Genomic DNA, 16,735 nt, shown 5'->3' with positions numbered 1-16,735 from the left:
CCACCTCTCCTCAACCCCCCCCCCCATTATTATTTTTAGAATGAATGAATTAAACCTGAACCAGCCTCCCCCTCCCCCTCCCCCTCCCCCGACTCTACTGATGGCAACGCTATTGAGGAAAATTTAGCTTTCTCTGCAATTGATATGTGGTTGTCCCATTTAGCTGTCTGAAGATGAATGCACTCACTGTAGGTCGCTCTGGGTAAGAGCGTCTGCTAAATTACTAACATTTTTTTAAATGAGAGAGAGAGAGAGAGAGAGAGAGAGAGAGAGAGAGAGAGAGAGAGAGAGAGAGCGAGAGAGAGAGAGAGAGAGAGAGAGAGTAAGAGTGAGAGAGAGACAGAGAGAGAGACAGAGAGAGAGAGAGCGAGAGAGAGAGAGAGAGCGAGAGAGAGAGAGAGACACAGAGAGAGAGAGAGACAGAGAGAGAGAGAGAGAGAGAGAGAGAGAGAGACCACTGAAAGTCATAACTCTGTTTCCCTCTGAGAGGTCTAGAGTGAACACAGAGCAGGACACAATCCAATTCCTCTACAATGTAATTTAATAAAAGCTGTGACTGTGTAGCTATCCAATGCACTTATTCTGTGTCATTGTGGTGGGTTTTCACACCCTCACAATATTATTTATGTTGGTCTTTCTTGGGAAGATCAATTTTTTTTAAAGTAATCCCATGTGTTTTCTTTGTTTACCTTGATGCTCTTTATGACCGCCATACTATATAACCAATATGAATTATATAATTTGTAAGGGGTTCATGCACACAACATAAATTGTTACTCTGTAATCGAATAATAAAATATACTACTGGTAATTATAAGGAATGTAATACACAAAGCAGGACTCATTTTGCCTTTGTGTTCTATGTATCTACCCGGACATTTATTGCCGACGCACCAAACATCTTCCTGGTTTGACGTGGAGAAGATTGTTTACAATGTCAGAGAATAAAGTCGAAATGTCAACTGAAACCGCTTTAATTCAAAACAGTGGCAATGTGCCTTGTCAGCAGAATAACCCACTGTCTAGGAAACTCAATAAAATTCTAGAGACCAGGCTAGATAATGACAAGGTAAGACCAAGTCGAGTCCTTCGTTGATGAAAATGACTGGTCAAGTCTCACCGCTAGCTAGGAGGAACGCATATGTAGCACTTCTGATCTTCTATCTAGCAAGCTAACCTTAGTAGCTAATTGATTTCTGTATTTCATTTGATATTTCATTCCTAATTGTTCCATAGAGAGCATTAGTATTGACGTCTTTGTATAAGCACCAACGGAGGCTAACTCCGCCATGGCTCTTTATGAACGACTAAAATAAGGTCTGTGGTAAAAACGTATACGTTTTGTTCGTCGACTGACATGAATTTGGAAGTATTTATGTAGTCAAAACAAGAACATTAAAGCTTTGTAATTCATAAATGTTATGACTTATTATCGCATAGACCTTATTTACAGTATTTATCCAAAAACCCTCCAGAAAAACCTATTAATTTCTCCATAGGCTTTAATCAACGAGCCATGGCTAACTCATTTCAGTTTTTAAGGACTACAAACTGGCGAGCGCAACTACATTTTGTAGTAGAAACGGCGTGTAATTTATTTGCCAACTTTAGTTGATCCAGTGTTAGCCAACGTCGCAATGATAACCATCCCTCTTGTATTGTATTGTAGGAGATGTTGGAAGCTCTGAAGGCTCTGTCGGTGTTCTTCACAGAGAACAGTCTTCGGACCCGCAGGAACCTGCGGGGAGACATCGAGAGACGGAGCCTGAACATCAACGAAGAGTTTGCCAGGATATTTAAAGATGTCAAAGAGGTAGCTAGTTAAAGTTGAACTCGACTTTAGACTACAGGGGGGACTGAATGCATATGCCTTTAAAGCACTTTGTTGTACTTCGTGTGAAATCAGATAGTAATATGTGCATGGCTAAATCTGTCTTTATTCATCTCTTCAAATTACGTGATTTAGTTGATATTAGATCGGGTTGGTCCTTTGAAATTCAAAATAAAGTTAGCGACCAAACTGAGATGTTGGCGTAAGTTGTGTTAACCGCCAGTTAAAAAAACAACAACAACCTGGAAGTGTAATTTTCGGTGGCGTTTTTAAAAAGGGTTAATTCCATTGCATTTCAGTTCACGCTAGCTAGCTAGTACAATGCAGTGTTGTAGTCGAGTCACTAAACCTCTAGTCGAGTTCGAAGTCCCCCTGTACTTGAGTCACGAGTCCCTATGGCTGATGGTCGAGTCCGAGTCACGAATCCGTTAATTTATGGTAGGTCTTATTATGCAATTGTTTCTAGTAGCCATCAGATGACAGTATATCTCCAACTCTTGTAAAAATGTAAACAAGTCATTTACTATTCATCACCACCTCACGTGTTCTACTCAATATCTGTGTTTCACTACTTATTTACGGCATAAATTAATGGTATATCTGGCTCTGTTACTGTTTTTTTTGTAATTGCGCACTGATATTTGTGTCGTTATTTGTTGTTGTTGCAGAGAGAACTAAAGGGAGACCTGTCAGAACTGGCTGTGGGAGCTAGACTGTTGTTTACTATTAAACTCAACACTAGTGTTGTTTTCAATAGCAAAAAGAGAATGACTCTGCGTAATGCGTAGCCTATGACTGGAGGCGGAGCCTGCCGGCCCACGATCATGGCAGCTCACCAGCTTATGTATGCTGAGTGTGCCGGGGTGTGGTGCGGCCTTCCCACTGCTAGAGAACAGAACCCTCGCTGCTAATATTCTGCTTATCATCAGTTCCATCTTTTAGTAGGCTGCAGGGTAATAATAGAGCCTGCACACTCATAAATACCCCTTTTTATATCCAGTTCAAGTGCAAATACAAGTCACTAGTCCGAATCACCAATGGTCGAGTCACAAGTTGTGAAAATCAGACTTGAGTCAGAGAGTCCTGGACTCGAGTACTACGACACTGGTACAGTGTAATACAAATAGTTATTTGGCTACTTGCTTGTTAAATTCAAGAAGCCCTGATAACCTTTGCAGACTGATTGAATGGCTTTGACATGTTTTGTTTTGGACATGTTTTTGTTTCCTCCTAGGAGCTTGAGAGTGTGCACGAGGACGTCCAGGCCATGAGCACCTGTTGTGAAGAGATGACCAGCAGATTGAAGGTACAGTTGAAGTCGGAAGTTTACATACACTTAGGTTGGCGTCATTAAAACTTGTTTTTCATCCACTCCACAAATTTCTTGTTAACAAACTATTGTTTCGGCAAGTTGGCTAGGACATCTACTTTGTACAAGACACAAGTCAATTCTCCAACAATTGTTTACAGAGAGATTATTTAACTTATAATTCACTGAATCACAATTCCAGTGGGTCAGAAGTTTACATTCACTAAGTTGACTGTGCCTTTAAACAGCTTGGATAATTCCAGAAAATGATGTCATGGCTTTAGAAGCTTCTGATAGGCTAATTGACATCATTTGAGTCAATTGGAGGTGTACTTGTGGATATATTTCAAGGCCTACCTTCAAACTCAGTGCCTCTTTGCTTGACATCATGGGAAAATCAAAAGAAATCAGCCAAGACCTCAGAAAAAAAATTGTAGACCTCCACAAGTCTGGTTCATCCTTGGGAGCAATTTCCAAATGCCTGAAGGTACCACGTTCATCTGTACGAACAATAGTACACAAGTATAAACACCATGTGACCACGCAGCTGTCATACCGCTCAGGAACGATACACATTCTGTCTCCTAGAGATGAACATACTTTGGTGCAAATCAATCCCAGAACAACAGCAAAGGACCTTGTGAAGATGCTGGAGGAAACAGGTACAAAAGTATCTATATCCACAGTAAAAACAAGTCCTATATTGACATGACCTGAAAGGCTGCTCAGCAAGGAAGAAGCCACTGCACCAAAACCGCCATAAAAAAGCCAGACTATGGTTTGCAACTGCACATGGGGGCAACTTCATCTGATTGAAGGTACATCCCGAGTGGCACAGCAGTGTAAGGCACTGCACCTCAGTGCTAGAGGCGTCACTACAGGCCCTGGTTCGATTCCAGGCTGTATCGCAACCGGCCTTGATTGGGAGTCTTGGCGCACAATAGGCCCAGCGTTGTCCGGGTTAGGGTTTGGCCCGGGGTAGGCCTTCATTGTAAAATAAGAATTTGTTCTTATTAACTGACTTGCCTAGTTAAAATAAATATCAAGCTAACTACTGTAAATCACCTGTTAAAAGATGACCAGCAGATTGAAGGTATCTAGCTACTGTAAATCACCTGTTAAGAGATGACCAGCAGATTGAAGGTATCTAGCTACTGTAAATCACCTGTTAAGAGATGACCAGCAGATTGAAGGTATCTAGCTACTGTAAATCACCTGTTAAGAGATGACCAGCAGATTGAAGGTATCTAGCTACTGTAAATCACCTGTTAAGAGATGACCAGCAGATTGAAGGTATCTAGCTACTGTAAATCACCTGTTAAGAGATGACCAGCAGATTGAAGGTATCTACAGTGCCTTGCGAAAGTATTCGGCCCCCTTGAACTTTGCGACCTTTTGCCACATTTCATGCTTCAAACATAAAGATATAAAACTGTATTTCTTTGTGAAGAATCAACAACAAGTGGGACACAATCATGAAGTGGAACAACATTTATTGGATATTTCAAACTTTTATAACAAATCAAAAACTGAAAAATTGGGCGTGCAAAATTATTCAGCCCCTTTACTTTCAGTGCAGCAAACTCTCTCCAGAAGTTCAGTGAGGATCTCTGAATGATCCAATGTTGACCTAAATGACTAATGATGATAAATACAATCCACCTGTGTGTAATCAAGTCTCCGTATGAATGCACCTGCACTGTGATAGTCTCAGAGGTCCGTTAAAAGCGCAGAGAGCATCATGAAGAACAAGGAACACACCAGGCAGGTCCGAGATACTGTTGTGAAGAAGTTTAAAGCCGGATTTGGATACAAAAAGATTTCCCAAGCTTTAAACATCCCAAGGAGCACTGTGCAAGCGATAATATTGAAATGGAAGGAGTATCAGACCGCTGCAAATCTACCAAGACCTGGCCGTCCCTCTAAACTTTCAGCTCATACAAGGAGAAGACTGATCAGAGATGCAGCCAAGATGCCCATGATCACTCTGGATGAACTGCAGAGATCTACAGCTGAGGTGGGAGACTCTGTCCATAGGACAACAATCAGTCGTATATTGCACAAATCTGGCCTTTATGGAAGAGTGGCAAGAAGAAAGCCATTTCTTAAAGATATCCATAAAAAGTGTTGTTTAAAGTTTGCCACAAGCCACCTGGGAGACACACCAAACATGTGGAAGAAGGTGCTCTGGTCAGATGAAACCAAAATTGAACTTTTTGGCAACAATGCAAAACGTTATGTTTGGCGTAAAAGCAACACAGCTCATCACCCTGAACACACCACCCCCAATGTCAAACATGGTGGTGGCAGCATCATGGTTTGGGCCTGCTTTTCTTCAGCAGGGACTGAGAAGATGGTTAAAATTGATGGGAAGATGGATGGAGCCAAATACAGGACCATTCTGGAAGAAAACCTGATGGAGTCTGCAAAAGACCTGAGACTGGTATGGAGATTTGTCTTCCAACAAGACAATGATCCAAAACATAAAGCAAAATCTACAATGGAATGGTTCAAAAATAAACATATCCAGGTGTTAGAATGGCCAAGTCAAAGTCCAGACCTGAATCCAATCGAGAATCTGTGGAAAGAACTGAAAACTGCTGTTCACAAATGCTCTCCATCCAACCTCACTGAGCTCGAGCTGTTTTGCAAGGAGGAATGGGAAAAAATGTCAGTCTCTCGATGTGCAAAACTGATAGAGACATACCCCAAGCGACTTACAGCTGTAATCGCAGCAAAAGGTGGCGCTACAAAGTAGTAACTTAAGGGGGCTGAATAATTTTGCACGCCCAATTTTTCAGTTTTTGATTTGTTAAACAAGTTTGAAATATCCAATAAATGTCGTTCCACTTCATGATTGTGTCCCACTTGTTGTTGATTCTTCACAAAAAAATACAGTTTTATATCTTTATGTTTGAAGCCTGAAATGTGGCAAAAGGTCGCAAAGTTCAAGGGGGCCGAATACTTTCGCAAGGCACTGTAGCTACTGTAAATCACCTGTTAAGAGATGACCAGCAGATTGAAGGTATCTAGCTACTGTAAATCACCTGTTAAGAGATGACCAGAAGATTGAAGGTATCTAGCTACTGTAAATCACCTGTTAAGAGATGACCAGCAGATTGAAGGTATCTAGCTACTGTAAATCACCTGTTAAGAGATGACCAGCAGATTGAAGGTATCTAGCTACTGTAAATCACCTGTTGTTAAGAGATGACCAGCAGATTGAAGGTATCTAGCTACTGTAAATCACCTGTTGTTAAGAGATGACCAGAAGATTGAAGGTATCTAGCTACTGTAAATCACCTGTTAAGAGATGACCAGCAGATTGAAGGTATCTAGCTACTGTAAATCCCCTGTTGTTAAGAGATGACCAGCAGATCGAAGGTATCTAGCTACTGTAAATCACTTTTAAAACAGACATGGCCTGCGTCTCTAATAGCTCCCTATTCCCTATATAGTGAACTACTTTTAACCCGGGCCCTTGACAAATGCATTCTTTTTTTCAGCCTAAAGAACTACTGTTGTATTTCGTTAATTTCTTTCGGCCGAGGTGACTGTGAAGAACTTGAATTGTTAATGGGTCTCTGTGTGTTTCAACAGGCAGCCAAGGATCAGACCCAGGACCTGATCGTGAAGACCAACAAGCTGCAGGGAGAGAAGTGAGTAACCTTGGAAACTAATGTCTTAACTGGTGGGATCTGAACCCTGGAAGGGAGAAGTGAGTAACCTTGGAAACCAACATCTTAACTGGTGGGATCTGAACCCTGAGGGGGAGAAGTGAGTAACCGTGGAAACCAACATCTTAACTGGTGGGATCTGAACCCTGAGGGGGAGAAGTGAGTAACCTTGGAAACTAATGTCTTAACTGGTGGTATCTGAACCCTGAGGGGGAGAAGTGAGTAACCTTGGAAACCAACATCTTAACTGGTGGGATCTGAACCCTGAGGGGGAGAAGTGAGTAACCTTGGAAACCAACATCTTAACTGGTGGGATCTGAACCCTGAGGGGGAGAAGTGAGTAACCTTGGAAACTAATGTCTTAACTGGTGGTATCTGAACCCTGAGGGGGAGAAGTGAGTAACCTTGGAAACCAACATCTTAACTGGTGGGATCTGAACCCTGAGGGGGAGAAGTGAGTAACCTTGGAAACCAACATCTTAACTGGTGGGATCTGAACCCTGAGGGGGAGAAGTGAGTAACCTTGGAAACCAACATCTTAACTGGTGGGATCTGAACCCTGAGGGAGAGAAGTGAGTAACCTTGGAAACCAACATCTTAACTGGTGGGATCTGAACCCTGAGGGGGAGAAGTGAGTAACCTTGGAAACTAATGTCTTAACTGGTGGGATCTGAACCCTGTTTCTCCTATGCCCCATGGCAAAATGTGTAGAATGGCAGGAAATCAGGCGGGCTCTGACTGCATGTGTTGGTAACAAGCTAGAGAAGAAGAAATTCCAGAGTTTATAGCCGACTAGCGCTAACTAACTAACTAACGTTAAAGATCCGTTTCAAACATATATATATATTTTTACCTGAAAAATCGTTGTCCAGATCGCGTAGTGAACACGTTGAACTGAATGAATAATTTCTGAAGCCACTAGCTTTTGAACTACCGAACAACTACAGTCCTACACGTTTCATAACGTGATCTCGACAACAATTTTTTTTAGGTAAAACATTTCTTAAAATGTTCCTTTTAACGTTAAGTAGCGCTAGTCGGCTGTACCTGTGTCAAGGCGATAGGAGGAGGAGACAAAAGATCTGGGACCAGGCTATAGGAGGAGACAACAGATCTGGGACCAGGCTATAGAAGTAGAGATACAACAGATCTGGGACCAGGCTATAGAAGTAGAGAGACAACAGATCTGGGACCAGGCTATAGAAGTAGAGATACAACAGATCTGGGACCAGGCTATAGAAGGAGACAACAGATCTGGGACCAGGCTATAGAAGGAGACAACAGATCTGGGACCAGGCTATAGAAGGAGACAACAGATCTGGGACCAGGCTATAGAAGTAGAGAGACAACAGATCTGGGACCAGGCTATAGAAGTAGAGAGACAACAGATCTGGGATCAGGCTATAGGAGCCAAAAGATCTGGGACCAGGCTACAGAAGGAGACAGCAGATCTGGGACCAGGCTATAGAAGGAGACAACAGATCTGGGACCAGGCTATAGATGAAGACAACAGATCTGGGACCAGGCTATAGAAGGAGACAACAGATCTGGGACCAGGCTACAGAAGGAGACAATAGATCTGGGACCAGGCTACAGAAGGAGACAACAGATCTGGGACCAGGCTACAGAAGGAGACAACAGATCTGGGACCAGGCTACAGAAGGAGACAACAGATCTGGGACCAGGCTATAGAAGTAGAGAGACAACAGATCTGGGACCAGGCTATAGAAGGAGACAACAGATCTGGGACCAGGCTATAGAAGTAAAGAGACAACAGATCTGGGACCAGGCTATAGGAGACAACAGGTCTGGGACCAGGCAATAGAAGTAGCGAGACAACAGATCTGGGACCAGGCTATAGGAGACAACAGATCTGGGACCAGGCTATAGAAGTAGAGAGACAACAGATCTGGGACCAGGCTATAGAAGGAGACAACAGATCTGGGACCAGGCTATAGGAGGAGACAACAGATCTGTGACCAGGCTATAGAAGGAGACAACAGATCTGGGACCAGGCTATAGGAGGAGACAACAGATCTGCGACCAGGCTATAGGAGACAACAGATCTGGGACCAGGCTATAGAAGGAGACAACAGATCTGGGACCAGGCTATAGATGGAGACAACAGATCTGGGACCAGGCTATAGCAGGAGACAACAGATCTGGGACCAGGCTATAGGAGGAGACAACAGATCTGGGACCAGGCTATAGAAGTAGAGAGACAACAGATCTGGGACCAGGCTATAGAAGTAGAGAGACAACAGATCTGGGACCAGGCTATAGAAGGAGACAACAGATCTGGGACCAGGCTATAGAAGGAGACAACAGATCTGGGACCAGGCTATAGAAGGAGACAACAGATCTGTGACCAGGCTATAGAAGGAGACAACAGATCTGGGACCAGGCTATATGACCTTTTCTCACCTGGGTTTCTCTCTGCTGTTTTTGGTGTTGTTGCTCCATCACTCCTCTCTTCCTGTGTGTCACCTTCTAGTCGAGGGGATTGTGCTAGTGAAGCGAGGAATGGCCAACTGTACATCACAGCTGTCGCTGTTACCTTTTGCCAACAATTTACACACACACACACACTGATCCTCTGAGGGTGTACAGTCTACCACAGGAGCAAGAGCAGTCATTTTACATTGATCAGATGCTCTTATCTAGAGCAACATACAGGAGCAATTAGGGTTAAGTGCCTTGGTCAAGGGCACATCGACAGATTGTTCACCTAGTCTGCTCGGGGATTCAGTCCAGTGACCTTTTCGGTTACTGGCCCAATGCTCTTAACTGCTTGGCTACCTGCCAGTCCTCTCTCTCGTCTCAACCCTCCCTCCCTCCCTCCACTCCACTCCACTCCACTCCATCAGTCAAGACACGCAGCTGATCCATTCTGTCACATTATCATCCACAAGCTCCCAGACCAACTCAGCCAAAATCAATGGCCATAAACCACTATGGTGTTCTATCATGACCCATAAAACATGGGTGGCAGTGAGGACCAGGGGTCATAGAGATTCTGTCTCAAATCAAGGTTTTTATTGGTCGTTCAACACAGATTTGTTTTAATGTCACATTCACAAGTACAGTGATGCCTTTCTTGCAAACTCACAATCCGACACAGCAGTGATCATTATCAATGTGGCACTACAAAATAACAAGGTAGAGCAAAAACACAAGAAATAAGAATAAAAAAACAATAAATAAAAATAAGAAATAAGAATAACGCCAGAAAGTAAGAAGCTAAATTAGTGTCCAATAACATATTTATAATGTACAGGGATACTGGAGTGATGGAGGTAGATACTGGAGTGATGGAGGTAGATACTGGAGTGATGGAGGTAGATACTGGAGTGATGGAGGTAGATACTGGAGTGATGGAGGTAGCTACATACTGTATGTACAGGGATACTAGAGTGATGGAGGTAGATTCTGGAGTGATGGAGGTAGATACTGTATGTGTAGGGATACTGGAGTGATGGAGGTAGATACTGGAGTGATGGAGGTAGATACTGTATGTGTAGGGATACTGGAGTGATGGAGGTAGATACTGGAGTGATGGAGGTAGATACTGTATGTACAGGGATACTGGAGTGATGGAGGTAGATACTGGAGTGATGGAGGTAGATACTGTATGTGTAGGGATACTGGAGTGATGGAGGTAGATACTGGATGTATAGGGATACTGGAGTGATGGAGGTAGATACTGGAGTGATGGAGGTAGATACTGGAGTGATGGAGGTAGATACTGGAGTGATGGAGGTAGATACTGGAGTGATGGAGGTAGATACTGGAGTGATGGAGGTAGATACTGTATGTGTAGGGATACTGGAGTGATGGAGGTAGATACTGGAGTGATGGAGGTAGATACTGGTGTGATGGAGGTAGATACTGGAGTGATGGAGGTAGATACTGGAGTGATGGAGGTAGATACTGGAGTGATGGAGGTAGATACTGGAGTGATGGAGGTAGATACTGGAGTGATGGAGGTAGATACTGTATGTGTAGGGATACTGGAGTGATGGTGGTAGATACTGTATGTATAGGGATACTGGAGTGATGGAGGTAGATACTGGAGTGATGGAGGTAGATACTGTATGTATAGGGATACTGGAGTGATGGAGGTAGATACTGGAGTGATGGAGGTAGATACTGGAGTGATGGAGGTAGATACTCTATGTATAGGGATACTGGAGTGATGGAGGTAGATACTGGAGTGATGGAGGTAGATACTGGAGTGATGGAGGTAGATACTGTATGTGTAGGGATACTGGAGTGATGGAGGTAGATACTGTATGTGTAGGCATACTGGAGTGATGGAGGTAGATACTGTAGTGATGGAGGTAGATACTGGAGTGATGGAGGTAGATACTAGAGTGATGGAGGTAGATACTGGAGTGATGGGGGTAGATACTGTATGTGTAGGCATACTGGAGTGATGGAGGTAGATACTGTAGTGATGGAGGTAGATACTGGAGTGATGGAGGTAGATACTGGAGTGATGGAGGTAGATACTGGAGTGATGGAGGTAGATACTGTATGTGTAGGGATACTGGAGTGATGGAGGTAGATACTGTATGTATAGGGATACTGGAGTGATGGAGGTAGATACTGGAGTGATGGAGGTAGATACTGTATGTATAGGGATACTGGAGTGATGGAGGTAGATACTGGAGTGATGGAGGTAGATACTGGAGTGATGGAGGTAGATACTCTATGTATAGGGATACTGGAGTGATGGAGGTAGATACTGGAGTGATGGAGGTAGATACTGGAGTGATGGAGGTAGATACTGTATGTGTAGGGATACTGGAGTGATGGAGGTAGATACTGTATGTGTAGGCATACTGGAGTGATGGAGGTAGATACTGTAGTGATGGAGGTAGATACTGGAGTGATGGAGGTAGATACTAGAGTGATGGAGGTAGATACTGGAGTGATGGCGGTAGATACTGTATGTGTAGGCATACTGGAGTGATGGAGGTAGATACTGTATGTATAGGGATACTGGAGTGATGGAGGTAGATACTAGAGTGATGGAGGTATATACTGGAGTGATGGAGGTAGATACTAGAGTGATGGAGGTAGATACTGGAGTGATTGAGGTAGATACTGGAGTGATGGAGGTAGATACTGTATGTACAGGGATACTGGAGTGATGGAGGTAGATACTGTATGTGTAGGGATACTGGAGTGATGGAGGTAGATACTGGAGTGATGGAGGTAGATACTGGAGTGATGGAGGTAGATACTGGAGTGATGGAGGTAGATCCTGGAGTGATGGAGGTAGATACTGTATGTGTAGGGATACTGGAGTGATGGAGGTAGATACTGGAGTGATGGAGGTAGATACTGGAGTGATGGAGGTAGATACTGTATGTACAGGGATACTGGAGTGATGGAGGTAGATACTGGAGTGATGGAGGTAGATACTGTATGTGTAGGGATACTGGAGTGATGGAGGTAGATACTGGATGTATAGGGATACTGGAGTGATGGAGGTAGATACTGGAGTGATGGAGGTAGATACTGTATGTGTAGGGATACTGGAGTGATGGAGGTAGATACTGGAGTGATGGAGGTAGATACTGTATGTACAGGGATACTGGAGTGATGGAGGTAGATACTGGAGTGATGGAGGTAGATACTGTATGTGTAGGGATACTGGAGTGATGGAGGTAGATACTGGATGTATAGGGATACTGGAGTGATGGAGGTAGATACTGGAGTGATGGAGGTAGATACTGGAGTGATGGAGGTAGATACTGGAGTGATGGAGGTAGATACTGGAGTGATGGAGGTAGATACTGGAGTGATGGAGGTAGATACTGTATGTGTAGGGATACTGGAGTGATGGAGGTAGATACTGGAGTGATGGAGGTAGATACTGGTGTGATGGAGGTAGATACTGGAGTGATGGAGGTAGATACTGGAGTGATGGAGGTAGATACTGGAGTGATGGAGGTAGATACTGGAGTGATGGAGGTAGATACTGGAGTGATGGAGGTAGATACTGTATGTGTAGGGATACTGGAGTGATGGTGGTAGATACTGTATGTATAGGGATACTGGAGTGATGGAGGTAGATACTGGAGTGATGGAGGTAGATACTGTATGTATAGGGATACTGGAGTGATGGAGGTAGATACTGGAGTGATGGAGGTAGATACTGGAGTGATGGAGGTAGATACTCTATGTATAGGGATACTGGAGTGATGGAGGTAGATACTGGAGTGATGGAGGTAGATACTGGAGTGATGGAGGTAGATACTGTATGTGTAGGGATACTGGAGTGATGGAGGTAGATACTGTATGTGTAGGCATACTGGAGTGATGGAGGTAGATACTGTAGTGATGGAGGTAGATACTGGAGTGATGGAGGTAGATACTAGAGTGATGGAGGTAGATACTGGAGTGATGGGGGTAGATACTGTATGTGTAGGCATACTGGAGTGATGGAGGTAGATACTGTAGTGATGGAGGTAGATACTGGAGTGATGGAGGTAGATACTGGAGTGATGGAGGTAGATACTGGAGTGATGGAGGTAGATACTGTATGTGTAGGGATACTGGAGTGATGGAGGTAGATACTGTATGTATAGGGATACTGGAGTGATGGAGGTAGATACTGGAGTGATGGAGGTAGATACTGTATGTATAGGGATACTGGAGTGATGGAGGTAGATACTGGAGTGATGGAGGTAGATACTGGAGTGATGGAGGTAGATACTCTATGTATAGGGATACTGGAGTGATGGAGGTAGATACTGGAGTGATGGAGGTAGATACTGGAGTGATGGAGGTAGATACTGTATGTGTAGGGATACTGGAGTGATGGAGGTAGATACTGTATGTGTAGGCATACTGGAGTGATGGAGGTAGATACTGTAGTGATGGAGGTAGATACTGGAGTGATGGAGGTAGATACTAGAGTGATGGAGGTAGATACTGGAGTGATGGCGGTAGATACTGTATGTGTAGGCATACTGGAGTGATGGAGGTAGATACTGTATGTATAGGGATACTGGAGTGATGGAGGTAGATACTAGAGTGATGGAGGTATATACTGGAGTGATGGAGGTAGATACTAGAGTGATGGAGGTAGATACTGGAGTGATTGAGGTAGATACTGGAGTGATGGAGGTAGATACTGTATGTACAGGGATACTGGAGTGATGGAGGTAGATACTTTATGTGTAGGGATACTGGAGTGATGGAGGTAGATACTGGAGTGATGGAGGTAGATACTGGAGTGATGGAGGTAGATACTGGAGTGATGGAGGTAGATCCTGGAGTGATGGAGGTAGATACTGTATGTGTAGGGATACTGGAGTGATGGAGGTAGATACTGGAGTGATGGAGGTAGATACTGTATGTGTAGGCATACTGGAGTGATGGAGGTAGATACTGGAGTGATGGAGGTAGATACTGGAGTGATGGAGGTAGATACTGTATGTACAGGGATACTGGAGTGATGGAGGTAGATACTGGAGTGATGGAGGTAGATACTGTATGTGTAGGGATACTGGAGTGATGGAGGTAGATACTGGATGTATAGGGATACTGGAGTGATGGAGGTAGATACTGGAGTGATGGAGGTAGATACTGGAGTGATGGAGGTAGATACTGGAGTGATGGAGGTAGATACTGGAGTGATGGAGGTAGATACTGGAGTGATGGAGGTAGATACTGTATGTGTAGGGATACTGGAGTGATGGAGGTAGATACTGGAGTGATGGAGGTAGATACTGGTGTGATGGAGGTAGATACTGGAGTGATGGAGGTAGATACTGGAGTGATGGAGGTAGATACTGGAGTGATGGAGGTAGATACTGGAGTGATGGAGGTAGATACTGGAGTGATGGAGGTAGATACTGTATGTGTAGGGATACTGGAGTGATGGAGGTAGATACTGTATGTATAGGGATACTGGAGTGATTGAGGTAGATACTGGAGTGATGGAGGTAGATACTGTATGTATAGGGATACTGGAGTGATGGAGGTAGATACTGGAGTGATGGAGGTAGATACTGGAGTGATGGAGGTAGATACTGGAGTGATGGAGGTAGATACTCTATGTATAGGGATACTGGAGTGATGGAGGTAGATACTGGAGTGATGGAGGTAGATACTGGAGTGATGGAGGTAGATACTGTATGTATAGGGATACTGGAGTGATGGAGGTAGATACTGGAGTGATGGAGGTAGATACTGTATGTGTAGGGATACTGGAGTGATGGAGGTAGATACTGGAGTGATGGAGGTAGATACTGTATGTGTAGGCATACTGGAGTGATGGAGGTAGATACTGTAGTCATGGAGGTAGATACTGGAGTGATGGAGGTAGATACTAGAGTGATGGAGGTAGATACTGGAGTGATGGCGGTAGATACTGTATGTGTAGGCATACTGGAGTGATGGAGGTAGATACTGTATGTATAGGGATACTGGAGTGATGGAGGTAGATACTAGAGTGATGGAGGTATATACTGGAGTGATGGAGGTAGATACTAGAGTGATGGAGGTAGATACTAGAGTGATGGAGGTAGATACTGGAGTGATTGAGGTAGATACTGGAGTGATGGAGGTAGATACTGTATGTACAGGGATACTGGAGTGATGGAGGTAGATACTGTATGTGTAGGGATACTGGAGTGATGGAGGTAGATACTGGAGTGATGGAGGTAGATACTGGAGTGATGGAGGTAGATACTGGAGTGATGGAGGTAGATCCTAGAGTGATGGAGGTAGATACTGGAGTGATGGAGGTAGATACTAGAGTGATGGAGGTAGATACTGGAGTGATGGAGGTAGATACTGGAGTGATGGAGGTAGATACTGTATGTACAGGGATTCTGGAGTGATGGAGGTAGATACTGGAGTGATGGAGGTAGATACTGGAGTGATGGAGGTAGCTACTGGAGTGATGGAGGTAGCTACTGGAGTGATGGAGGTAGATACTGGAGTGATGGAGGTAGATACTGGAGTGATGGAGGTAGATACTGGAGTGATGGAGGTAGATACTGTATGTATAAGGATACTGGAGTGATGGAGGTAGATACTAGAGTGATGGAGGTAGATACTGTATGTGTAGGGATACTGGAGTGATGGAGGTAGATACTGGAGTGATGGAGGTAGATACTGGAGTGATGGAGGTAGATACTAGAGTGATGGAGGTAGATACTGGAGTGATGGAGGTAGATACTGGAGTGATGGAGGTAGATACTAGAGTGATGGAGGTAGATACTAGAGTGATGGAGGTAGATACTGGAGTGATGGAGGTAGATACTGGAGTGATGGAGGTAGATACTAGAGTGATGGAGGTAGATACTAGAGTGATGGAGGTAGATACTGGAGTGATGGAGGTAGATACTGGAGTGATGGAGGTAGATACTGGAGTGATGGAGGTAGATACTGGAGTGATGGAGGTAGATACTAGAGTGATGGAGGTAGATACTAGAGTGATGGAGGTAGATACTGGAGTGATGGAGGTAGATACTGGAGTGATGGAGGTAGATACTGGAGTGATGGAGGTAGATACTGGAGTGATGGAGGTAGATACTAGAGTGATGGAGGTAGATACTAGAGTGATGGAGGTAGATACTGGAGTGATGGAGGTAGATACTGGAGTGATGGAGGTAGATACTGGAGTGATGGAGGTAGATACTAGAGTGATGGAGGTAGATACTAGAGTGATGGAGGTAGATACTGGAGTGATGGAGGTAGATACTGGAGTGATGGAGGTAGATACTGGAGTGATGGAGGTAGATACTGGAGTGATGGAGGTAGATACTGGAGTGATGGAGGTAGATACTAGAGTGATGGAGGTAGATACTAGAGTGATGGAGGTAGATACTGGAGTGATGGAGGTAGATACTGTATGTATAGGGATACACTACCGTTCAAAAGTTTATGGCCAGT

The 16,735-nt window shown here is 44.0% G+C and overlaps 1 protein-coding gene across 2 annotated transcripts in view; it reads left to right on the top strand.

The window, feature by feature from the left end:
- The first annotated feature begins 865 nt into the window (after positions 1–865).
- The window catches only part of cog6 (component of oligomeric golgi complex 6), a 185,037-nt gene continuing 169,167 nt past the window's right edge, over positions 866–16,735 (top strand). Inside the window, exons 1-4 of one of the 2 annotated variants that reach the window (XM_036964969.1) lie at positions 866–1,069; positions 1,670–1,813; positions 3,066–3,137; positions 6,741–6,799. In XM_036964969.1, coding sequence (XP_036820864.1) covers positions 935–1,069; positions 1,670–1,813; positions 3,066–3,137; positions 6,741–6,799 — 410 coding nt within the window. In that variant the 5' untranslated portion in view covers positions 866–934. Of the gene's footprint in view, positions 1,070–1,669; positions 1,814–3,065; positions 3,138–4,213; positions 4,234–6,740; positions 6,800–16,735 lie in introns of those variants that run through there. The other variant, XM_036964970.1, reaches the window with a different exon arrangement.

Source organism: Oncorhynchus mykiss, chromosome 27, assembly GCF_013265735.2.
Source record: "Oncorhynchus mykiss isolate Arlee chromosome 27, USDA_OmykA_1.1, whole genome shotgun sequence".
NCBI lineage: Eukaryota > Metazoa > Chordata > Actinopteri > Salmoniformes > Salmonidae > Oncorhynchus > Oncorhynchus mykiss.
This window is presented reverse-complemented; position numbering and strand designations above follow the sequence as displayed.